Below are 26,084 nucleotides of genomic sequence, written 5' to 3' on the forward strand. Positions count from 1 at the left end.
CTTTATAATTATGGTACAGGTATTATGTGTTTAGTACTCTGTATTAATTTAACTACTTTAGAACTGAATTTCCCCATACTTTCAAACATTTTTTATTTGACAGGAAAGCATTTTTTAAAAATGAAATCTTGCTCAGAAGTCCATTAGAACACAGGTAAAAGCTGACGCTTCTAACTTACTGAAGTGGGGCTGAGGTGACACTGACTTATCTTTGCAGAATTCCTTAAGTTTGCCAAAAAGGAGTGTGACAAGTGCTCTAACATAGGGGTCAGTAAACCATGGACCATGGAAAATCCAGCCCAATGCTATCTATGTAAATAAAAGTTGTAGTGGTCACAGTACCACGTAGTCTTCATGTAGTATGTACAGCAGAGATAAGCAGCTGTTATAGAGATCCTCTGGCTCACAAAATCTATCTGGGTCTTTACAGAAAAAGTTTGCCAAACCTATGCTCCAATATATAGTGTGAGTTAATTTCTGTAAAAATCAAAGTTCTCACCATTTCTAGTAGATTACAGACAAAAAACTCAATAATCAAGGAAGTTTTCTCTATTCATATGCTTGTACTTGCTTAACGATACAAGGACTTTTAAAAAAGATTAAATAAAGTGAAAATACCTGGTGGAGGTAAGTAACCATGAAAAAGGACACTGCCACAAGAGGAACGCTCCAATTCTTCACATAAGAGAAGCCTTCTTACTAAAAACATTTCAAAGCAAACTTGTCAAGAGTACATGCAAACAGAAAAACAGTACTCCATTTTTATTTTCTCTAGTTCAAGAGGATAAGGAAAGAAAAGGAAAATTTCAAGTTAAATCAGAGTTGACAACATCTTTTTACTATGAAAATCCACAAAAACTAAGCACTGAACAATTTCATCAAAAATTAGGACCTGATATAAACACATATCATTGGGCAAGTTTCATACATTGAGTCAAATCATAAACGAAAAATATTAAGAGCACATACCTAATGGTGTGATCCCATAAAATTCTGCTTCATGCCTGAGAACATTAATACTCACTCCCCTACAAGGAAACAAATGATAGAAATTCTCTAACACTGCAAACCTGTATTATCATCTGAAGCGAAAGGAAAACATTCTAGGTTCTTCATGTATACAGTCATAAGGCTTTAAAAATTACTTTTCTCCTAACGTTCTTTATTTCTATTACTCTTAATCGTTAAAAAGTCTAAATAAAAATGATATGTGAACAAAAATATTCTGCTATCTACTTAAAAACCTTTCTCATACATATACACAAACACGAATTGGGTCACTAAATGAGAGAGTAGGGCTCTATCGGGCTAGTACAAATAAATTGTCTAGAAGGCAAAAGATAGAATGAAAATCATTCTTCAGTGACATTAGTTGCTTTTAACTTATCATAATTATTTCTATACACATCTATCTTAATCTCCCCAATTAAACTGTAAATTCCCTGTGGGCATGATCTATTTCTGATCTACGTTGTATATCTCATGCTTGTATAGAATAGCTATGTAATAAATATTTGTCGAACAAATAAAATAGAAAAAAAAAAAAAAGACCAGCCTTGGGAAGGGCTAGGTTATCCAGATGAAAATGACGCTACTTTACAGTAGTAAAGTAACATGAAAATAAAAGTTAAAAGAAATAGAAACTTCAAAATTTTTAATACTAACGATTCATTTCAGGTTTCAGTTGTAATTTGTCCTTATTTAAAAAATATTCACCAGCCTTAATAAACATATACACTTACCATGTTAAATTGTTTTTATTTGTGAAAATGGTTATGACTAACTTAACATTAAAAATGCTTAAAACTTTCTTATTCCATTTTGAAACTATCTGTGTTAACAGTACAGCAGTACTGGCTAGAGGGATGATCATAACTCACGGTAGCCTCCAACTCCTGGCCTCAAGGGATCCTCCTATGTCCACCTCCTCTACAGAGTAGCTAGGATTATAGGCCTGACCATCACATCCAGTTTCAGCATGAGGAAACTTCTAATCGAAGTCTTAGTTTAAAAAAAAACAACAACAAAAAACAACCTTTTATGGCTGGGCATGATGGCTCACACTTGTAATCCCAGCACTTTGAGAGGCTGAGGTAGGGGGACTGCCTGAGCTCAGAAGTTCCTGACCAGGGTAGGCAACATGGTAAAACCCCTTGTCTACCAAAATACAAAAAATTATTCAGCATGCGCCTGTAGTCCCAGCTACTGGGGAGACTGAGACAGGAAAATTGCTTGAACCTAGGAGGCAGAGGTGGCAGTGAGTCAAGATCGCACCACTGCACTTCAGCCTGGATAACAGAGCGAGACTCCATCTCAAAAAAAAACCTTTTCCTTCATAAAATACACTAAAAACACATATTTACCAGAAAGAAATTTACTGTTAAAAGAGTGCATTTCTCACCTTAAGTCTAGTTCTTTTGTCCGAAGAAAATTTAAAATGGGCGCAAATGCTGCTGGATCTCTATCAATAAATATCTGTAAAAAATAGAACTGTTTTACTCTCAAATTACAAATTAATCTTTTAACTTTAATATCTGTAACGCTAAGAGGGAACAAAGTCTGAATTATTTAAATACTCCGTTTCCTTGTTTCCACTCTTAAATTTTAACATTTCTATAATTGAAATGTAGTTCTGTGTGCATTCAGAAGAAGATGGTGTCTTTTTCTTCCCCTAAAACGTTACTATTAAACTGATATTTTAATATGCAGAAAAAATCTTATATAATAAAATCACTTTTATTGATACCTTTGGTAAAAGTGACACCTGAGCAAACATTTTTATCTGAAATAGTCCAGAATTCAATTAATACTTTGAAAGCATTATGAATAAACAATACTTGCTCATATTGTTGAATCATTAAAACTACAATGTACTTTAATAATGCACATGGGGTATTGAGAAAAGTAAACACTGCACACTGCTATAAAAAGTGGACACGAATACTATCCTTGTAACACCTTCCCTAAATTCAATTTCCTTCAGGGCTAGGGAGAGGTAACAACAATTTTTTTTTTTCAAATACAGCACCACAGAATACATAGGAGGAAAACAAATTGCTTAAAAATGTAAAATACATAATTGGTAACTTTCATTTGTTTGTTTGTTTCGAGACAGAGTCTTGCTCTGTCACACAGGCTGGAGCGCAGTGGTGCGATCCTGTCTCACTGCCACCACCAACTCCCAAGTTTAAGCAATTATCCTGCCTCAGCCTCCCAAGTAGCTGGGAATACAGGCATCTGCCACCACGCCTGGCTAATTTACACACACACACACACACACACACACACACACACACACAGTAGAGATGGGGTTTTGCCATGTTGGCCAGGCCGGTCTCGAACTCCTGGCCTCAAGTAATCTAACTGCCTCAGCTTCCCAAAGTGCTGGGATTACAGGCATGAGCCACCACACTCGGCCCATAATTGATAACTTTTTATAGAAATTTATACCAACACCTATTTTGAATCATTTACAAAAGATCTAACCATAAAAACTGAACACCTTTTAAAGATTATGTAAGTCAGTCAGAAAGGCAAATGGTAGCCAATAATAATACTCTCCCTACTATGATCAACTACATATATACAATCAATGAGATTCTTCTAAACTTCATAAATTCTTACTTTTGTTTTTATTAGAGCAGCTCAAAAATTGAAGAAATATCACAGATTTGTGGAGATATTATTAGTAATGACTTTTTATAACTTCACATGTCCATATCTGCCTTTGTTACTTTATTTCATCATTTCATCTCCAAATCTCACATAGCAAATAAATACCATTGGTCACTTTGTTGCCTCTAAATGCATAAACCCATTTTTTTGCACTGAAACTTTGCAGTTCTTTCCTTCCCTCACTGTATCAATGCTGCACAAACAAATTCACAAAGTTATTCTCCAAAATAAACCAAAAAGCTGTAGGACTTTACTAATTTAACCTCTTAAATTCTAATATAAAAATATTAGAATATTTACATTTATCCACTTACTGTTAAAGCTTAAATTATTGATCTAAAAAATATTTCTTCCAATGCCAGTGTTAGCTCATATCCTACAATCTTTCTAATCATGAATACTTAAATTGCCATATATAGTATCCCTATTTAGGGATCTTCTCTAATTGCAAAAAACTAAGAATGACAAGAAATAAAATTATGCCACTTCCATTCAGTGATCATTAAAACGTTAGTTTTCCTACATTGTTAGAGTAAGTATATATTAAGACCAAGTAGTAAAAGCATTACTTTAGAAATATGCATCAATTATCATTATACTCACAGCACCAGTTTCATCTCGAAGTGTTGAAATTCTCCCACTCAGCAAACTGGAAATCATTAATAATCTAAAGTTAGTTTCTAAAAATCTGAGTATAAAAAATGTGCTTAATTCTTATCAAATGTCAAAGACCACTAAAAATAAGTTATCCTCCAAGTTAAAAAAAAAAACATTTTAAGAGCTAACCTTCTTTATTCAAAAAATAAAAACAATTTAACTGACAAAAAATTATTATATTTTGGTAAATAAGCAAATATATTAAAAGACATATAAAGAATTATAAAAAATACCTGGAAAAAAAAGAGTCTGGAATCCACATAAGAGTTTGTCTTGAGGTACTAAATCTGTAATTAAAAATCATCTGGTATTAAAATGAGAACATGATTTGAAATTTCAGTATTAGTTATCATTTATTTTAACATTCTGGATAATGATTTACAAGATGTTTTACAGTTATAGCTGTACCAATATATTTATTACATTTAATATTTTTAAATGTTGCTACTTTCAATTCAGAGTTAAGATTATACAAGCAGCTCTCAACAACAACAACTAGTTGTCTGCCACATAAAGCATCTTAAAATACTACTTTCCAAAAAGCTAATCTCTGCTGAAGAATCAACAATTAGCCCATCACACTGTGTCTCAACTTCTCAGTATAACATTCAAAATTACCTTCAGGTTCCATCTCATCTCTCTAACACAAATGCTGGTTTTCCCTTCCAATAAGACAAAACTTCTTCATATCCCAAAACAATTCATGCTTATTATCATTTTGGTATCTTTATTCAGATAGATCACCCCCTTCATTCAAGATCCACCCATCGTTCTTGACACCACTCAGGTTTTACCTTCCCTGTAATTTTTTTTTTCTTTTTCTTTTTTTTTGGTATTTTTAGTAGAGATGGAGTTTCACATGTTAGCCAGGCTGGTCTTGAACTCCTGACCTCAGGCAATCCAGCCACCTTAGCCTCCCAAAGTACTGGGATTACAGGCATGAACCACCACGCTCCACCCCCTGCACACCCAGCACCCTGTAATTGTTTTTCTAAATATCCTATCCTGTATTATCTCTTTTTAAGCTCATAGTAATTTCACTGTAAATTACTCATTTAACATCTTCTTTATACTCATTCTTGGGCTATTTGCAACTGCTGACTTCATTCATTCAAAAATCAATCGGCAAATACATCACTGTTCTGAGGTTAATTGTCATTTGATCAAGCCTGTATCTTACCTATTTTGGGAGGATCTTTACGAAAGTACAGTGCGACAGACTGGGACAATAAACAAATAATTGATATAAACTGACATGGCAACCAAAGCTAATAGCACTTGTTCAGTCCAGCCCTTCTCTGACTATAAAACCTCTACTTTCACTCCACATTCATTTTCTGGCATTGTACGAAATCCCTAAATTTATTTTTATCTTTCATATTTAAACTAAACAAGGTGACTGAATAGTAGCACTAGTTACCATGCACTATCAGCAGGAAACACAAGGCCAACCCCAGCCAAAAGGGCTAAGGGATGTTTCCCAGACTGTGCAGGTGAGTACGGTATCACCCGTCTATTGTCTGCCATTACCTAAATTAGCAGCCTAGAATTATCAAAAACGTGTAGGTTGCTTACTTTTTGCTCACTGCAGCATAACAAACCCCAAAAGGCATCCTACCTCCCAATCCCATCTTCTAAGTGGGATATTAAACAGCACTGGATTGCAGGCCAGGGTGAAAACTGTGACTACCAAGGCTTACACAGAAAATAGCATCAGAAGTCTCATGGATCTCTCAACTTTGCAAGTCCATCCAGGTACCTGAGGCAACAATGACTCATAATATTTTATATATCTTGATAAATGGATTAGCTGTACACTCACCTTTCAAACTCAGTTTCAGAAATGCATTTTATATTAAAAACGTGTATTTTTTTTTTGAAATGGAGTCTCACTCTCTTGCCCAGGCAGGAGTGCAGAGGCATTATCTGAGTTCACTGCAACCTCCACCTCCTGGGTTCAAATGATTCTCCTGCCTCAGCCTCCTGAGTAGCTGGGACTACAGATGCGTGCCACCACGCCTGGCTAATTTTTTGTATTTTTAGTAGACATGGGGTTTCACCGTGTTAGCCAAGATGGTCTCAATCTCCTGACCCCGTGATCCACCTGCCTCGGCCTCCTAAAGCGCTGGGATTACAGGTGTGGGCCACCATGCCCAGCCTAAGCTGTTTTTTTCATAAAGGCAGAGAGGACAACCTAAAAGCATTGTGCTTGGCACCTAGCACATCCTCAGTAAATGTCTGTAGAAACTGATGTGTGATAACCAAAACCACACTCTACACAGTTAAATGTTTTGTACAAAACGAAGACTTGATTCTTCTGTACCATCTGCAAGCCTTTTATGGTTACAACAGAGCACTTTCACAGTACACTGTGTTGACAAACAGATGTCATAAACTGCCCACTTAAACCATTTAGTAGTATCAGTCTCAGTGTCAATAACAGCAGAAACAGTGTATGTACTGTTCCATAAAAAATGCCTATCTTAGTCTCTAAAAGAAATTTTCTATCATTATCAAAACATGCTTTGCAATCACAATTAAAAGTTTATCTCAGGAGGCTGAGGCAGGAGAATCGCTTGAATCCGGGAGGCAGGGGCTGCAGTGAGGCAAGATCATGCCACTGCACTCCAGTCTGGCAACAGAGCAAGACTCCGCCTCAAAAAAAAAAAAAAAAATCTCAGCACTATGGGAGGCCGAGGCAGGCAGATCATGAGGTCAGGAGATCGAGATCATCCTGGCCAACATTGTGAAACCTCATCTCAACTAAAAATACACAAAAATTAGCTGGCATGGTGGCATGTGCCCATAGTCCCTGTTACTCAGGAGGCAGAATTGCTTGAACCAGGGAAGCAGGGCTTGCAGTGAGCCGAGATCCGCCACTGCACTCCAGCCGGGCTGGCGACAGAGTGAGACTCTGTCTCAAAAAAAAAAAAAAAAAAAAAAAAAAGTTTATCTCCATTTCTTCCCATTTATAACTTTACAATTTGTAAGAAGTATTCTTTCACTCACTAACTAAAGGAAAGACAGTACAACAATCCATTTATTAAAGACATTTAAATGTAAACTACAGTAAGGGGTACTTTAGGGAACACACAGAAGTTGACTAATTTCATAGGTTATGGACAGTGTAAGTGTTTATAAGCAGCTCCTATGACCATTTATCTGATTAACTAGGAAAACACTGCAAATACGCCTAAGTGCATTTCTTAGTAGACTCCTAAGAAAAAATGAAAAATACACAGATTACCCTAGTCATAGAAAACTGACTTGGTCCAAAATCAAAGCAAATTCCAGTTAATGGTAAATTGAAGGATCCAAGGATTCACTACAACGAAGATTCGCTCTGTTCTGGAGACCATCAAATTCATTCCAAATAAGGATAGCTTATAACTTGCAAACTTTCATATGCACCACTTATTCAACAATAGTATTTTGAATAATTAAAATGACGTGCTACTTAGAAAACTGCAAAGGTCTACTTAAAATCGTATTATCAGTTTCAATTTTAATCAGCATTTTGGGGAAAGGTTAGTAAACGAATTTCTGGGCAAAGGGACTGGACCCTTAACCCCACTGATTTTTTTAAACATCAGGCCCCAAAACTAATCTCAAATATAACTTCATGAAAACTAAAACACTTAAAATTACATATGATGAGCATAATCATTTCAAAGATATATGAAAGACTTTTCCGTTTTGATTTTTTTTTAATCTCATACCCATAGTGTCCCAAGAATAGTCATGTGCAATCTGGTCTCAGCAAAAGAACTGCTAAAGAAATTAGCATATCCACAGTTACAATTCATGCAACTTGCCTCCTACTAAATGAACTTGCAAGCAATCTAATTAGTTATTTATTTTGCACTGTAACTATTGATAATGCCACTAACCTTTATATTTCATATTTATTACTTCAAATTCCTATAACAATCTCATAAGGTTGGTACTATTGTCTGTCACTTTACATTTTACTAGACTAAGCATGAAAATATTTGTCCGAGGTTGCTAGGCTAGTTAGAGATAAAGCTTGGGTACTGGAAACACATATCTGACTCAAAAGCTCTTTGTCTGGGAGTCCCCATTGGCTAGTTCCAGCCCTCTTGCATGAGGCCTAAAATCATCGCTCTTACCCTTAACAGAATCAATCACAAATTCAGTCATAGTGGGTTTCTTTCATTTCATTACTTTTTGTAAATAACAAATATTAACCATTCTAAATGAAACTTCATCTTCTCTACTTCCTGAATCACCCACAAAGCATTAAACCATAAAAATTAGTCATTTCTATAATTCCTTTGAGTATATCCATTTTCATGTCTATTCTCTTGAAGAAAATGAAAAAAAAAAAAGGCCTTACCTATAGCATATGCTTCTCTGCTCCCAATAAACTATCGTTTTAAGTTTTACCCTCCTACTTCTGACTTCCATTCTATGCCACAGCAGTTCCTGAACTTCAATGCAATCACATCAGGATTTTTCTCTTACAATGGCTTAAGTGACTGTGTCACACTGTGTTTTGTACAAGACACAACTGACTTCTGGATCTCCTCTAGGTCTAAAATGCTGCACGTATGTAGGATTCAAAGCAAATCTAGAAAACAGTCTTAGAATATGAGTCAGATGTTGTTTTCTATCGGCCACACCATTACTACTTGTAAGCTTTTTTTTTTTTTTAACAATTTTCTAAAGTTTTTTCAATGCTTCCATTCCTACTAACAATTTGATATCTTCTAAACTATTCAAACCAGTAATGTAATCTTGTATTCTTTGCTAGTATCACTTAGAAAAATTAGAACCTGATAAGCTCAAGTTCCATAAATAACATAAACACAAGATATAATGTTACAGTGGCAAGATAACTGCCTTATGAATTAAAACTTTTAAATGAATTCTGCAGTCTTTAATAAGAGTTCGCTCAGTATTAAGGCATCCATACAGTAAATAACATCCTGTATGTCCTTTTGGATGTCCGAAAAGAAATATATTAAGTATCAAAAGCAAGTAGAAACCAGTGTATGGATTTTAAATGATTATACTGCTGCTCTTCAGTATCAACACTCTGCAGGCCTCCGCTTTCGGAGTATTCCACCAGTTACCAAACTTCCAATATTTTAAGGTGATTTTAGGAAAAAACTCCATCTCCTACATCAGGAGACATAAATCTCCATAAGACTGGTTTCTATACAACTGCAATAACGTTGTCAATTCTCTAAATTTTGATTTGGGGGAAGAGGAAAAAGCACTAAGAAACAACGAAGTATCACTGTTCTCTGTTAAATTCTAGAAAGCTATCGAATGTTTAGGATTAAAGCATTACAGCAGACATTTGTTGTCACTGTGGTTCTAGGACATTAAATTGCTGTTAAAACGCTGATTGAAAATCACATTCTCAAGCACAGCAAGATACATTGTATTCCAGGGCATTTCCTTGTATATCTCCTCCCAAGCCTAAAATTCAACTAACCCTTCTTTCCAACAGCTGGCAAACTCCCTTTTCTGAGAGGAGTGACTCATAAGTTATAGGAAATCCACAAAAACTATGATTCCCACCCCCCAACAAACTTAATAACAGGCACAGAAAGAGGGGGGTGGAAGGCCAGAGAGAACAGACAGAGAAGAGTTTTCAATCTGTTTACTCCAAGGGCGCCACGCTGTGCCAGTATCCAGAGCTTCCTAGAAGCAAATGTTCAAACTACAGTTCCTGGACACACTGTCATAAAAGTCCATGCACTGAGAAATTCTGAAAATAAACAATTATGCACTGCAAATCTACTGCATTCCCATCACAGAAATCTTTCAAATTACAAACCCCCTAATTAGGCGTGTAAAAGGAAAGAACATCGCCCTCTTCCCTAGCAAAACCGACACCTTGCTGACCAAACAGAAAGGAAGGCAGGTTCATCTCCAACATCCAAACCGCAAAGCCAGGCTTCTACTAAATAAATTCCTCAAATACACTCTAATCTCAGATGAGGTAAGGGAGGCTATGTAATGGTCCTCCTCCTCGCCTGATAGCTTAGAAAGGGGGAGGGACAAAGGTAAGCATTCCAAGACAGCAGCTACTCGGCCACAAGGGCCTGGTCCTCGGTAACTCCAAGCTGTACTGATCCCTCAGCAGCTCCAAAATCCGCCCGACGTTATTCCCGCCTGGAGGTCCCCACGCTCCACTCCAGGCTCGGCTCCCCTGCTCGCTTTAGTTCCTGCGACTCTGGGTCCCCGTCGACCCCGCAGGAGGAGGCCGTCACAGCATCACCGCTGCAAACCCCCTCCCCGCCGACTCACCTGGTCCCCCCCACATTCAGCTGGACGATCTCGCCGCTGCCGGCCGCCGCCGCGGCAAAGCTGCCGCAGTGCCCTCCCGCCATCTCTGGCGGCTCCGGGCGCGCTCGCCGCCCTCCTTCTCCAGCCGGGGCCGCCAACCCCGGGGCTGTAGCCCGAGGCAGCAGCGACGGCTGCAGGGCCAGCTGTGCGGCGGCGGCGGCCGGAGGGCGGGGGGCGGGGGGTGCACGGGGCTTCCCCCACCTTCCCAGCGGCCGGGAGGGGCTCTCTAGCGTCTGCCTCTTCCCCCCTCAATCCTGCGGCGCGCGTGGGCGGCCCGGCCTTCACCTTCCGCGGCCTCCAGGCCGCCGGGCCGGCCGGGCCTCTCCTCCACGCTCCGCTGCCACCGACGCCGCCGCAGCCTGCCTGGAAGGAAGGGTCACCGTTCGGGACAAAATACCGCAGCGCTCACGCTTCGCCCGCCGCTGCCGCCAAGAAGGAGGAGGAGGAAGGAAAGGCCAGGGAGGAGCTTCCCAGCGCTGCCGGGCTGGCGGAGAGGGAGGGTAGGTGAATGTGCTCCCGGCCATGCCTGCCCACGCGGGATTCCGTTTTTCCCTCCTCCCTTTTCCTTTTACATTTAAGATTTTCTAACACCGGGAAGCTGATTCACAGATTGAGAGCAGATCTGGGCAAACTGCGCATCTTGATGACCCACTTTCTCCACGGGAATTGGGAAAACTAATCCTTTGCGGTAGTAAACGTAGATGCCTCAGGCAGATAGTGCAAATGTAGGGAACGTTGGGAGATTTTCAAACTTTTACCCCAGAAAACTACTTACTTTACCGTCTTCAGTTTAATCCCCAATCTCCCAAGCAGTTTTGTTTTGTTTTGTTTTTTGGAGTTTTTTGTTGTTGTTAAACAGGAAGGAAACCGAAGGACAAAAATCCCTAGGCTGTGTAATGCCAAGCACCCTATTTCGGGAATATAGTAAACACTCAACTAATGTTAGACACACACAGATACATACAATTTTATGTGTTTATTTTTGCTTTAAACGGTATCTATTCAAACCCAAAACCTTAGTGGCTATTAAAATATTTTTTACATCGTAATACTGTAAGACCTGATGCCCTGCTAACAAAGAATAAAGTAGCGCGTTACGTTTCACAGGTCATTAGTTTTTGGTAACAGATTCTTAGCATGAATCGTGTTTTGTTGCACTTTTACCATAATAATTCAAACTGATAATGTATCTGATGTTAAAATTTTATTCTTGTCATAATTTTTGCCAAAAATAAAAAGTAGCCTCCAGTAATTATCTTCTGCCTCTTTTGAATTGTCAGATTTTTGCTACTTACTGATTGCTTTTCATCAACATGTTATTTTTTTAAAGCCATCTTTACAAAACATTCTCTTGGGCTTACTTCCCTAGCTTGCTACTGTCTATTTCTTAGCCCTTCTTTATAGCAAAATCCCACCAATCATGCTTTTTCTCCCACTTCTGCACTAGAACTGCCCTTACTTCCACAGCACTATTTTTCCTCATGTTGCAAAATCCAAGGTCAATTCTTAGTTCTCATCTTAACCTGTCCTGTGATCTTGCAGGACCCCGGCTCCCTTGGTTTAAAGTATGAAGGATTCCTAGTTTGCCGTTACTTTAATCTGAACCTTCACTCATCGTCCTTACCTAAAGTGAGGTACAATGCAATGTTAAGGGTGGGGAACAGTGGCCTTGAGTTCAAACTGCTTGCCTTGAAATTCCTGCCATGCCACTTGCTACCTATGTAATTTTGAGCAAGTTTTCTGGTCATTTTAACTCCCAATTTTCTTTTTTAAAAATAATGATAACAATAATTGTGAAGAAGAATGATGACAGAAAATACCTAAACCACCGGGTATATAATAAAGGCAAATTAGCTATTATTATTATTAATCTTATCATTAACTGGGATACATAGTATTTATTATAAATAAATGAAACCATGTTTATCTCATTATACTATGCCTATTAACTATTGGGAGAACATCTCTTCAAGAGAAGGTAAAGTTTTCAGTGTTTTGTTTTGTTTTGTTTTCGAGAGGTAGTTTTGCTCTTGTTGCCCAGGCTGGAGTGCAATGGTGCAATCTCAGCTCACCACAACCTCTGCCTTCTGGGTTCAAGCAATTCTCCTGCCTCAGCCTCTTGAATACTTGGAATTACAGGCATGTGCCACCACACCCAGATGATTTTGTATTTTTGGTAGATATGGGGTTTCTCCATGTTGGTCAGGCTGGTCTCAAACTCCTGACCTCATGTGATCTGCCCACCCCAGCCTCCCAAAATGCTGGGATTGTAGGTGTGAGCCACTGGGCCCAGCCTAGTTCTCAGTATTTTATAAAACAAATGGTCATGACTTCTTGATGTGTTCAGATCAATGTAAAGATATCTGAAAATATTTCTTGCTCATAAAACTTAAAGTTAGGGTATGACTTAATTTTTAAGAATAAATCGGAACACCATTAACAAAGACAAACAACAGAATGAGAAAAAAATATTTACAGAATATATCAAATTATTGAAAATCAATATCTGATCATATATGTATATATTACTCTACAAATTGAGAAAACAACAAAAAATATGGAAAGAATATCAACAGTCAATTGATAAAAACAGTAATATGCTTATTAAAACAACAGAAAGCCAGGTGTGGTGGCTGATACCTGTAATCCCAGCACTTTGGGAGGCTGAGGCAGACGGATCACAAAGTGAGAAGTACAAGACCAGCCTGGCCAATATGGTGAAACCCTGTCTTTACTAAAAGTACAAAAATTAGCTGGGAATGGTGGTGCACACCTGTAATTCCAGCTACTTGGGAGGCCGAGGCAAGAGAATCGCTTGAACCCAGGAGGCAGAGGTCGCAGTGAGCCAAGATTGTGCCACTGCACGCTAGCCTGAGTGACAGAGTGAGACTCTGTTTCAAAAATAAATAAATAAATAAATAAATAAAGCAGAAGAAATGTATTTTTACTTGTGAGATTAGCAAAAATTAAGAGAGGTTCGATAAAATTCAGGGTCAGTGAGAGTGTGAAATGATCATACGCATGCATTGTTGATTAAATTGTGAATGGGTACAGAGTTTTTGGAGGCCACCTCAAGAATATTAACATTTTAAATGTAAATACCCTTGATCCAGCACTTTTCTTCTAGGAATATGTCCTGCAGACACTGTGCACAATTGGGAAAGGTACATGTGAAGAAATGCACGTCCATGGTAGTAGTGTTATAACAGCAAAACAAAGAATCAGAATGTTCAACAACAGGGGAATGATCAAAAATTATGTTGGAAGCTGTAACTATTTTTAGGGCACATTCATGTGAACTGACCAGAATGATCTCCAAGTATATGATTTAGTTGAGAAAAAAGTCAGGTTACAGAATAATATGAGTACAACCTTATTTATTAAATAATGGCAAAACTAAAATCATGTATATATCCACTAATATTTCTATATAAAAATACCTATTAAATTATGAAGAAACATTACCTTGAGACAGATCATTAGAATCAGTGAGGAGAAGGCAGCAGTGGTGAACGGATAAAACCTTTTACATCTATGGTCTTTCATATTGTTTAATTGTTTAGAGTGAGATTTCATTCATGTATTACTTTGTAAGTATGTATGAATGTGTAAGTAAATAGAGTAGATACATTCAAGGTTGTCCTCATGATGGCTTTTTGTTTTTTTTTATTTTTATTGCATTTTAGGGTTTGGGTTACATGTGCAGAACATGCAAGATAGTTGCATAGGTACACAGGTGGCAGTGTGTTTTGCTGCCTTCCTCCCCTTCACCCACATTTGGCATTTCTCCCCATGCTATCCCTCCCCAGCTCCACCCCCTTGCTGTCCCTCCGCTATTCCCCCAATAGACCCCAGGGTGTAGTGCTCCCTTCCCTGTGTCCATGTGTTCTCATTGTTCATCACCTGCCTATGAGTGAGAATATGCAGTATTTCATTTTCTGTTCTTGTGTCAGTTTGCTGAGAATGATGTTCTCTAGATTCATCCATGTCCCTAAAAAGCACATGAACTTATCACTTTTGATTGCTGCATAATATTCCATGGTGTTATATGTGCCACATTTTCCCAGCCCAGTCTATCATCGATGGGCATTTGGGTTGGTTCCAGGTCTTTGCTATTGTAAACAGTGCTGCAATGAACATTCGTGTGCATGTGTCCTTATGTACCGATTTATAGTCCTTTGGATATGTACACCCAGTAATGGGATTGCTGGGTCAAATGGAATTTCTATTTCTAAGGCCTTGAGGAATCGCCATACTGTCTTTCACAATGGTTGAACTAATTTACCCTTCCACCAGCAGTGTAAAAGTGTTCCTATTTCTCCACATACTCTCCAGCATCTGTTGTCTCCAGATTTTTTCATGATCGCCATTCTAACAGGCATGAGATGGTATCTCAATGTGGTTTTGATTTGCATCTCTCTAATGACCAGTGATGATGAGCATTTTTCATATGTTTGTTGGCCTCATGTATGTCTTCTTTTGTAAAGTGTCTGTTCATATCCTTTGCCCATTTTTGAATGGGCTTGTTTGTTTTTTTCTTGTAAATCTGTTTGAGTTCTTTGTAAATTCTGGATATCAGCCCTTTGTCAGATGGGTAAACTGCAAGACTTTTTTCCCATTCTGTTGGTTGCCGATTCACTCTAGTGACTGTTTCTTTTGCCGTGCAGAAGCTGTGGAGTTTGATTAGGTCCCATTTGTCTATTTTGGCTTTTGTTGCCAATGCTTTTGGTGTTTTGTTCATGAAGTCCTAGCCTACTCCTATGTCCTGAATGGTTTTGCCTAGATTTTCTTCTAGGGTATTTACGGTGCCAGGTCTTATGTTTAAGTCTTTAATCCATCTGGAGTTAATTTTAGTGTAAGGTGTCAGGAAGGGGTCCAGTTTCTGCTTTCTGCACATGGCTAGCCAGTTTTCCCAACACCATTTGTTAAACATGGAATCCTTTCCCCATTGCTTGTTTTTGTCAGGTTTATCAAAGATTGTATGGTTGTAGATATGTTGTGTTGCCTCTGATGCCTCTGTTCTGTTCCATCGGTCTATATCTCTGTTTTGGTACCAGTACCATGCTGTTTTGATTACTGCAACCTTGTAGTATAGTTTGAAGTCCAGTAGTGTGATGCCTCCTGCTGTGTTCTTTTTGCTTAGAATTGACTTGGCTATGCGGGCTCTCTTTTGGTTCCATATGAAGTTCAAGGTGGTTTTTTCCAGTTCTGTGAAGAAAGTCAATGGTAGCTTGATGGGGATAGTGTTGTGTCTGTAAATTACTTTGGGCAGTATGGCCATTTTCACGATATTGATTCTTCCTAATCATGAACACGGAATGTTTCTCCATCTGTTTGTGTCCTTTCTTATTTAGTTGAGCAGTGGTTTGTAGTTTTCCTTGAAGAGGTCTCTTAGGTTCCTTGTAAGTTGTATTCCTAGGTATTTTATTCACTTTGTAGCAATTATGAATGGCAGTTCATTCTTGATTTGGCTCTCTTTCAGTCTGTTATTGGTGTATAGCAATGCTTGTGATTTTTGCACACAGATTTTATATCCTGAGACTTTGCTGAAGCTGCTTATCCGTTTCAGGAGTTTTTGGGCTGAGACAATGGGGTCTTCTAGATATACTATCATGTCGTCTGCAAATAGAGACAATTTGGCTCCCTCCTTTCCTATTTGAATACCCTTTATTTCTTTTTCTTGCCTGATTGCTCTGGCTAGAACTTCTAGTACTATATTGAATAGGAGTGGTGAGAGAGGGCATCCTTATCTAGTGCCAGATTTCAAAGGGAATGCTTCCAGTTTTTGCCCATTCAGTATGATATTGGCTGTTGGTTTGTCGTAAATAGCTTTTATTCTTTTGAGATATGTTCCATCAATACTGAGTTTATGGAGGGTTTTTAGCATTTAGGGCTGTTGAATTTTATCAAATGCCTTCTCTGCATCAATTGAGATAATCATGTGGTTTTTGTTTTTGGTTCTGTTTATGTGGTGAATTACGTTTATGGACTTGCGTATGTTGAACCAGCCTTGCATCCCCAGGATGAATCCTACTTGATCATAGTGGATAAGCTTTTTGATGTGCTGTTGCAATCGGCTTCCCAGTATTTTATTGAAGATTTTTGCATCTATGTTCATCATGGATATTGGCCTGAAGTTTTCTTTTCTCGTTGGGTCTCTGCCGGGTTTTGGTATCAGGATGATGTTGGTCTCATAAAATGATTTGGGAAGGATTCCCTCTTTTTGGATTATTTGGAATAGTTTCAGAAGGAATAGTACCAGCTCCTCTTTGTGTGTCTGGTAGAATTCGGCTGTGAACCCATCTGGACCTGGGTTTTTTTGTGTGGTAGGCTATTAATTGCTGCCTCAACTTCAGACCTTGTTATTGGTCTATTCATAGTTTTGACTTCCTCCTGCTTTAGGCTTGGGAGGACACAAGTGTCCAGGAATTTATCATTTTCTTCCAGGTTTACTAGTTTATGCGCATACAGTTGTTTGTAATGTTCTCTGATGATGGTTTGAATTTCTGTGGAATCTGTGGTGATTTCCCCTTTATCGTTTTTTATTGCATCTATTTGGTTGTTCTCTCTTTTCTTTTTTATCAGTCTGGCTAGTGGTCTATTTTGTTGATCTTTTCAAAAAACCAGCTCTTGGATTTATTGATTTTTTGAAGGGTTTTTCGTGTCTCTATCTCCTTCAGTTCTGCTCTGATCTTTGTTATTTCTTGTCTTCTGCTAGGTTTTGAGTTTTTTTGATTTTGCTCCTCTAGCTCCTTCAATTTTGATGATAGGGTGTCAATTTTGCATTTCTCTACTCTTCTCATGTGGGCTCTTATTGCTATATATTTTCCTCTAGAGACAGCTTTAAATGTGTCTCAGAGATTCTGGTATGTTGTGTCTTCATTCTCGTTGGTTTCGAAGAACTTCTTTATTTCTGCCTTCATTTCATTGTTTATCCAGTCAACATTCAAGAGCCAGTTGTTCAGTTTCCATGAAGCGGTGTGTTTCTGGGTTGGTTTCTGAATTCTGAGTTCTAACTTGATTGCACTATGGTCTGAGAGACTGTTTGTTATGATTTCAGTTGTTTTGCATTTGCTGAGGAGTGCTTTACTTCCAATTATGTGGTCAATTTTAGAGTAGGTGTGATGTGGTGCTGAGAAGAATGTATATTCTGTGGATTTGGGGTGGAGAGTTCTATACATGTCTATCAGGTTTGCTTGTTCCAGGTGTGACTTCAAGCGCTGGATATCCTGGTTAACTTTCTGTCTGGTTGATCTGCCTAATATTGACAGTGGAGTGTTAAAGTCTCCCACTATTACTTTGTGGGAGTCTACGTCTCTTTGTAAGTCATTAAGAACTTGCCTTATATATCTGGGTGCTCCTGTATTGGGTCCATATATATTTAGGATCATTAGCTCTTCTTGCTGTATCGTTCCTTTTACCATTATGTAATGTCCTTATGTGTCTCTTTTCATTTTCGTTGCTTTAAAGTCTATTTTATCAGAGACGAGAATTGCAACTACTGTTTTTTTTTTTTTTTTTTTTTTTTTGCTCTCCATTTGCTTGGTAAATCTTCCTCCATCCCTTTATTTTAGCCTTTGTGTATCCTTGCATGTGAGATTGGTTTCCTGGATACAGCACTCCGAGGGGTTTTGGCTTTTTATCCAATTTTCCAGTCTGCGTCTTTTGATTGGTGCATTTAGCCCATTTACATTTAGGGTTAATATTGTTATGTGTGAATTTGATACTGCCATTTTGATGCTAGCTGGCTGTTTTGCCCATTAGTTGATGCAGATTCTTCATTTCGTTGATGCTTTTTAGCATTTGGTATGTTTTTGGAATGGCTGGTACTGTTTGTTCCTTTCTATGTGTAGTGCCTCTTTCAGGAGCTCTTGTAAAGCAGGCCTGGTGGTGACAAAATCTCTGAGGACTTGCTTGTTCACAAAGGATTTTATTTTTCCTTCACTTATGAAGCTCAGTTTGGCTGGATATGAAATTCTGGGTTGAAAGTTATTTTCTTTAAGGACGTTGAATATTGGCCCCTACTCTCTTCTGACTTGTAGCATTTCTGCCAAGAGATCTGCTGTGAGTCTGATGTGCTTCCCTTTGTGTGTGACCCGACCTTACTCTCTGGCTGCCCTTAGCATTTTCTCCTTCATTTCAACTCTGGTGAATCTGACGATTATGTGCCTTGGGGTTGCTCTTCTTGCGGAATATGTTTGTGGGGTTCTCTGTATTTCCTGGACTTGAATATTGGCCTGCCTTGCTAGTTTGGGGAAATTTTTCTGGTTAATATCCTGAAGAGTATTTTCCAGCTTGGTTTCATTCTCTTTGTCACATTCTGGTACACCTATCAAACGTAGATTAGGTCTCTTCACATCGTCCCACATTTCTTGGAGACTTTCTTCATTCCTTTTTGTGCTTTTTTCTCTACTCTTGGTTTTTCGTTTTATTTCACTGAGGTGATCTTCGACTTCTGATATCCTTTCTTGTGCTTGGTCAATTCAGCTGTTGAAACTTGTGCATGCTTTGCAAAGTTCTCGTGTTGTGTTTTTCAGCCTCTTAAATTCACTCATATTCCTCTCTAAGTTGTCCATTCTTGTTATCATTTCCTCAAGTCTCTTTTCAACGTTCTTCGTTTCTTTGCATTGATTTAGGACATGTTCTTTTAGCTCATGGAAATTTCTCATTACCCACCTTCTGATGTCTGATTCTGTCATTTCATCACACTCATTCTCCATCCAGCTTTGTTCCCTTGCTGGTGAGGAGTTTTGGTCCTTTGTAGGAGGTGAAGTGTTCTGGTTTTGGGTGTTTTCCTCCTTTTTGTGCTGGTTTCTTCTCATCTTTGTGGATTTATTCACCTGTCTTCTGAGTGGTTGCTGATTTTCCGATTGGGTCCCTGAGTGGACATCCAGATTGTTGATGATGAAGTATTTCTGTTTCTTAGTTTTCCTTCTAACAGTCTGGCCCCACTGCTGTAGGACTGCTGAGGTCCACTCCAGGCCCTGCTTGCCTGGGGAACTCCTGTAGCAGCTGCAGAACCGTGAGGGTTGCTACCAGATTCTTCTTCTGCTATCTTTGTCCCTGAATGATGCCTGTCAAATGTCAGTCTGATCAGTCCTTTGTGAGGTGACTCTTTGGATATACGGGGGTCAGGGAGCTGCTTGAGGAGACGGTCTGTACTTTATAGGAGCTCTAGTGCTGAGCTCTGAGCTCCATTGTTCATTCAGGGCTGCTAGGCAGGTACATTTAAGTCTGCTGCAACAGAACTTGTAAAGCCCCCTTTTTTTTCCTCAGGTGCTCTGTCCTAGGGAGTTAGGGCTTTATTTATGAGTATTCGTTGCACTTTCCTGCCCAGTGAGTAGTGGCTATGATGAGCTGCCATGGGCTCCGTTCTGCTGCCATGTGCTCCGCCCTGCTGCCGTGTGCTCCACCCTGCTGCCGTGTGCTCTGCCCTGCTGTCATGGGCTCCGCCCTGCTGCCAGGTGCAATTCCCTGTAGTCCTGTTTATATGGGTGTGGGTAGAACTGCAGTGGCGATGGTGGCCCGCCTCTGTAGTGGCGGACTCTCTCTGTTATGGCGGGTTGCCTCGGCAACGGCAGGCTGCATCAGCAATGGTGGAGTACCTCTGTAGGGGTCGCATGCCTCGGTAGTGGTGGACGCCCCTCCCCCACCGAGCTGCACTGTCCTGGGTTCAGCTGTGCTTGCCCTGAAACTCTGAAACCCGAGCATTTCCTATTGCTGCTGTTTTGTTTGTTTTTGTGGGACTGGGACCCGCCGAGCTTGATCACCTGGCTCCCTGCCTCAGAGCCCTTTTTTTTTTAAGTTGAATGGTTGACTCTCTCCCAGGTGTTCCAGTTGCCTGCTGCAAGGGCGCCGGGATCTGTGTGATTTCCCGTGCAGTGACCCACTGCCCCGGCTCAAACCATGTTGCTGCCCGGGAATCTCCTGGCCTGGCTTTCTGTTTAAGTCCCATTTAATCAGACGAATGTGCTAATCTGCCTTTCAAAATCTCCAATTGCCGGTTTAACAGGGCAACCAAACCAGTGTATTTTGTACGGTGAGTCGCTGCGCTGCGGACTTGGCCCAAACAGCTGTACTGGCGGCCCGTGGGGCTCTTACATCTGGGAATCTCCTGTTCTGTGGACAATAAAGATCTGTATGGAAATGCGGCATCCACTCACCCTCTGTGGATTCATGGGAGCTGCAATCCTGAGTTGGTCCTACAGCACCATCTTCCCTCTTCTCTCCCATGATAGCTTTTTAAAGTTTATTTATGTTATTTAAATACTTAGGCATATAAAATAAATAAAACATTGTTTAAATAATCTTATCTTTTTTAGGATCTGTATTGAATTTGTGATGTCTACTAGACCAGTCCTCAAATTATCTCAGGTAAGAACTAATTCAGTTTCCAATTTATGGGGTGTATCAGTCATGACTCTCTACAGGGTCAGAACTAGTGGAATACACACACACACACATACACACACACACACATATATAAAGGGAAGTTTACTAAGTATGAACTCACATGGCCACAAGGTCCCACACTAGGCTGTCTGCAAGCTGAGGAGCAAGGAGAGCCAGTCCGAGTTCTAAAACTGAAGAACTTGGAGTCTGACATTCCAGGGCAGGACGCATCCAGCAAGGGGTTGTTGGGAGAAAGTTGCAAGGGAGAAAGTTGCAAGGGAGAAAGTTGCAGGCTCTCTTGCCCAGGTTGGAGTGCAATGGTGCAATAACCTCTGCCTCCTGGGTTCAAGCAATTTTCCTGCCTCAGCCTCCTAAGTAGCTGGGAGTACAGGTGCATGCCACCACGCCCGGCTATTGGTATTTTTAGTAGAGATGGGATTTCACCATATTGGCCAGGCTGGTCTTGAACTCCTGACCTCCAGTGATCCACCCACCTCGGTCCCCCAAAGTGTTAGGATTACAGGCGTGAGCCACCGCATTTGGCCTATTTTTGGTATGACTCTAATGATATACTCTGCATATGAGCCTTTAAAACTATAGGCTGGAGATTGGGAACAAAACTTAGGAAAACTTTCTGCTGCAGAACTGTCAATATGCAAAGGCAGACCTTGGCAAAGGGGAAGAAGACTAGGTTTGCCAGATCTCATCCATCAAGCCTAAACATTTGAATATACATTTCTAGTCTGATAGCATACTCAACAGAAGGTGTGGATGTGGGAGAGGTGGGAAGGACAGTGCTCTGGAAGGAACAGTGAAGGACCAGTGTGATATCTGTCTTCCAGGCCCATGTTATAAAGCTCTTGGGAAAGAACAATTGAGAGAGAAGTGAAGAATAAGTGTCCATAGGGAAGAGCCAGCTTTCAGTCTGTACCAGGAACATTCAGAAAAAGAGTATGAGGAGAAAGGGGAATTTTGTGATAATGAATCATGAATTTTAAAAGGCACATTGGAAAGCTCATGCTTTGGGGAAGGAAAGAGAGTGATGAATTAGTGATGACCGGAGTACTGGACTTTTGTGCAGACCATTATAAAATGGGCAAATGGGAATAAACAGATTAGTCCCATGGTTCTATTAGACAGATTGTGGTGGTGATTCAAAAAGAGTTTCATTTTATTTTGTGGGAGTCGGGGGATGGCAGCAGACACCTTTGCTTGAAGCAATGGAAGTTCAGAAAACTGTATTTCTCCAAAGACTTCTACAAGCCCAGAATCAGTTTGTAGCCCACCCACAAACTCCCAATCCCTCTTTACTGTCTTCTCCCTATGTTTATTCCTGCCTCTCTACTCCATTCCAGGCACACCAGTCACCTGCTGTTATTCTATAATGTCAAGTATACTTCTGCTTCAGGACCTTGCACTTGCTCTCTCTTCTATTTATAAAGCTTTTCTTTGAGATAACCAAAAGGCTTGCTACTTCACCACCAAAACTACCACTACAACCACAGCTTGCACTCACCCACATGTGCCCCCTGCAGGCCTGGGAATTGACCCGACAGCCTTTTGCAGCTTCTGCCAACACTAGGACTGACAGTTTGGGTTCCTGAGCATTGCTCCACTACTGCGCCTGCCATCACTCACACCATGCCTACTGCCGAGGGCTCAAGAACCCACCCACCTGCCCACCCCACTGCTGCCATTTCCGGCACTTATACAGGTTACCTGGAGGCCAAAAATTGACCTGCCTAGATCTTCTAACACCAATGTCAGTGTATGCCAACCTGGGACCCAAGGACAGGCACACTCAACACACTGATGCCATCACTGGTGTCTGAAGACTAGACTACATGGCATCCCAAAACTTTGCTACAGCCTCCGTTACATCCCCAGCCACCAAAAAAAGTCATAGACACAACTGACACTATTTACAGCCAAAGAAATCATGCAGAGATTGCAATACTGCACATACCCAGAATGTATTTAACATATTACTTTATCTTATACTAGTAATAAGCAAAAGCCTTTCAAAACCATTAATTTATATATGTTGAGTTTTCTTTAAAAGTCAGTAAATCATTATAGTGCTTTGAAAACAAAATTATAAACCCAAATCCTATCATCAATAGGTTTGAGAAAAAAGGAGAAAGAATCTGAATAATTCAAGTGTTCAAATTGTAACCTTTCCCTCTATGATCTAGTTTTCCCTATAAAAGCATCAAATATAGAACATTACTCCTGTAATTGATAAGTTCCCTGCTTATCACTTCAGAGGGCATTAGTTTTGCTGTCACATTCTTGGAAAAAAATTAACAAATTTCATTATTTCAGAGGTATTACTTTTTAAAATATGTTTGCTAAAGGCTTTTTGTGATGAGAGCTACTAAAAAAACAAATAACAACAATAAAATACTTCCTTATTATACCTAATTTATCAGAATATATGTGAACCAAGAAATCTGTACAATTGTGTTGTACATTAAATTTTGAGAAATTTAGATAGGAAATGATATCACTATAATTTGAAGCTATGGTTGCATTTTTTTCTATCAGAAATATTCTTTAAGTCTCAGCTGAGTTTGTACAATGAACAGGAAAAGTGAATAAAATAAGTAAGATTTTGTTAACATATCAACCAAAGTCCTAGCCTCCTTGAAAGAATAAATATATCAATGCTAAATAGAAGTTGAATATCAAAAGTTTTCATGAAATCTTCACTCTGTTTGGTCAGAACCATTATTTGAAAACCATTAAGTATAGAGAAGACTATTACTTCAACCCTTTCTCCACTCATTACCTCCTAATTATTCTTTTTTGGTTGACTAAACTGCTCAGGTTTAATATAACTTTATAACAATTTATTGTCATATGATGGCTAATGATTCCAGGCATCATTATGTAGCATAGAGATGACAAAATAGAGACATAATGGTTTTTTATCTGTCCAGTCCCAACATTTTGCACCTCAGAGATGATAAATTCCCTTCCTATCTTTGGCACTTGGGTTATTAGAGAACATTACTAAAGGTCTTACTGTCCAGTGATGTGCTGCCATCACTAGTGTTTATCATAGTTTACACACGAATTCATTTCTTTATCCTGATTTCTACCAAACTGGGCCACTGACCTTTAAAAACAGAAGATGTTATAGTGATTAAAATATCCAATCTTTTTTTCTGGGGTGAGGGAATAAGAAACTAATTACCAGCATTATTGAAGGGAATGGTGCTCCATTAGAGTCATTATTCAGTTAACTATTCAATTAGAGATTTGCTGTCTTGCCAAACTGGATTCTAACCATAGCCAACTTCTGGGCAGGTGGCCACAATCTGCTTTCCATCATATCCAGACAGCTGTTTTAGCAACATATCATCTTGATTTATGGTCACATATAGTGCAGAAGCTCTGCTGTTAAACATCATCTCTCTTATCCCTTTTATTGGTAGTAATTTTTTCATGGCATCTAAAAATAACCAGGCTTAAGCATGGTCTGGACATGGTGAATGGAGTAATAGCTGTAACTGATTACCTGTAAATGAAATCATTAGCAATGCTGAGATGAGAGCTACTAAAAAAACAAATAACAACAATAAAATACTTCCTTATTATACCTAATTTATTGGAATATATGTGAACGAAGAACTCTGTACAGTTGTGTTGTACATTAAATTTTGAGAAAGTACTTCTTAAGTCTATGGTTTAGATAGGAAATGATATCACTATAATTTGAAGCTATGGTTGCCTTTTTTTCTATCAGAAATAGAAATGTCTCCTTTTTATCCATATTATGCGGGCAGAGTCTTTAGGTAGAGCTTGTAGAACACCAGAAACACAATCTTCATTCTCTGGATAAAGCAAGTCCCAAGGTTTCTCCCAACACTTGATCATAAGAAATATATCTAGATGGACCAAACCGATAGATAATTAACTGCCCAAAGCTTTGTCTGATGGTTTGTTTGGAATGGCAACTTTTAGTGCAAGATAGAAACATTTCTCCATTTCCATGACTTTTTACTCTTAGGAGTGTAAAGTGTGAGAATATTGCAACCATTTTGTTGATTAAATTGTTACAGAATATTTCAGCAGTCACCCAATTTATATGTTTAAATTGGCACAACTAAATCATGCAAAATGTTTAATAAACCCAAAGAAAGAGTCAAGAAAAAAAGAATAGAAAATTAAATAACTAAATAGTTAATAAGAAACAATTTGCTGGAAACCAACTAGGAGAATAGGGTTAAATCTAACCCTATCAATATTATATTAACTGTAAGCAGTCTAAATATCTTAATTAAAAGGCAGAGATTGTCAGATTATATACAAAAAAAATTAAAACCCAACTATATGCTGTCTGAAAGAAACCTGCCTTAAATAAAAATAAGAAAAGAAGAAATTTAAAAATGAAAAAAGACATACTAAACTGTCATTTATTAATCTATTGCCTCTCCACTCTAAATATATATTTTATTGTATTATTTGTGAAAATAGATGTGGGCCGTTAATGTACATGTATCTGCCAAATGTTATAACATTAATATTTTTGTCAATAGAGGGCAGGAGGAAAAGGTGAGTTCATGGAGAGCTCATCTCTTCTGCACGTCTCAGAATCTTTTCTGCAATTTCTCTTGTAAGGGTTGCCTGCTGTGTAGTTTTTTTCCAGGATTTTACTCTATCTTGGGCTTTTGCTAGCTCTTGATGCAGGTAGCAGTGGCATAGCGAGGAATCCCAGACAGTGTAATCTGCAGTCCCTGCATGCCAGTACACAGAGATAACCTTTATACTTGCACTTGCCCCTCCCCCAGCAATAGGCTGCTGTTTTTTGCGGAACTATGGTGAAGGCAATGGATTATCAGTTACCCTGATTCAACCTCAGTCCTAGGCTAGGCTTGTACTCTTGAACTTCGGGGTTGGCGGCTTCTCAGTATTTCTATCATTTCTTCTTTATAGTACCCAACTCTGCTATGTTTCTGTGAAAGGTCTTGAGCAGTCAGAGTTGTATAACGTCCCCTTTCTCACTATTTCTGCCAGTATTAATAGGTTTTCAC

At 39.1% G+C, this 26,084-nt stretch overlaps 1 protein-coding gene across 12 annotated transcripts in view; it reads right to left on the reverse strand.

Moving 5' to 3' along the window:
* Positions 1-11,197, reverse strand: part of KCTD3 (potassium channel tetramerization domain containing 3) — a 55,052-nt gene extending 43,855 nt beyond the window's left edge. For 4 of the 12 annotated variants that reach the window (XM_078356582.1, XM_078356581.1, XM_035280780.3 and 1 more), the window contains exons 1-6: positions 10,939-11,197; positions 4,566-4,619; positions 4,279-4,324; positions 2,402-2,475; positions 970-1,028; positions 619-699 (exon numbers count right to left, since the gene is read on the reverse strand). In XM_078356582.1, coding sequence (XP_078212708.1) covers positions 619-699; positions 970-1,028; positions 2,402-2,475; positions 4,279-4,324; positions 4,566-4,619; positions 10,939-11,177 — 553 coding nt within the window. In that variant the 5' untranslated portion in view covers positions 11,178-11,197. Of the gene's footprint in view, positions 1-618; positions 772-969; positions 1,029-2,401; positions 2,476-4,278; positions 4,330-4,565; positions 4,620-10,614 lie in introns of those variants that run through there. The other 8 variants (XM_078356584.1, XM_078356583.1, XM_035280782.3 and 5 more) reach the window with 4 other exon arrangements.
* Between the last annotated feature and the right edge of the window lie 14,887 nt (positions 11,198-26,084).

The sequence above is a fragment of the Callithrix jacchus genome, chromosome 19, assembly GCF_049354715.1.
Source record: "Callithrix jacchus isolate 240 chromosome 19, calJac240_pri, whole genome shotgun sequence".
NCBI lineage: Eukaryota > Metazoa > Chordata > Mammalia > Primates > Cebidae > Callithrix > Callithrix jacchus.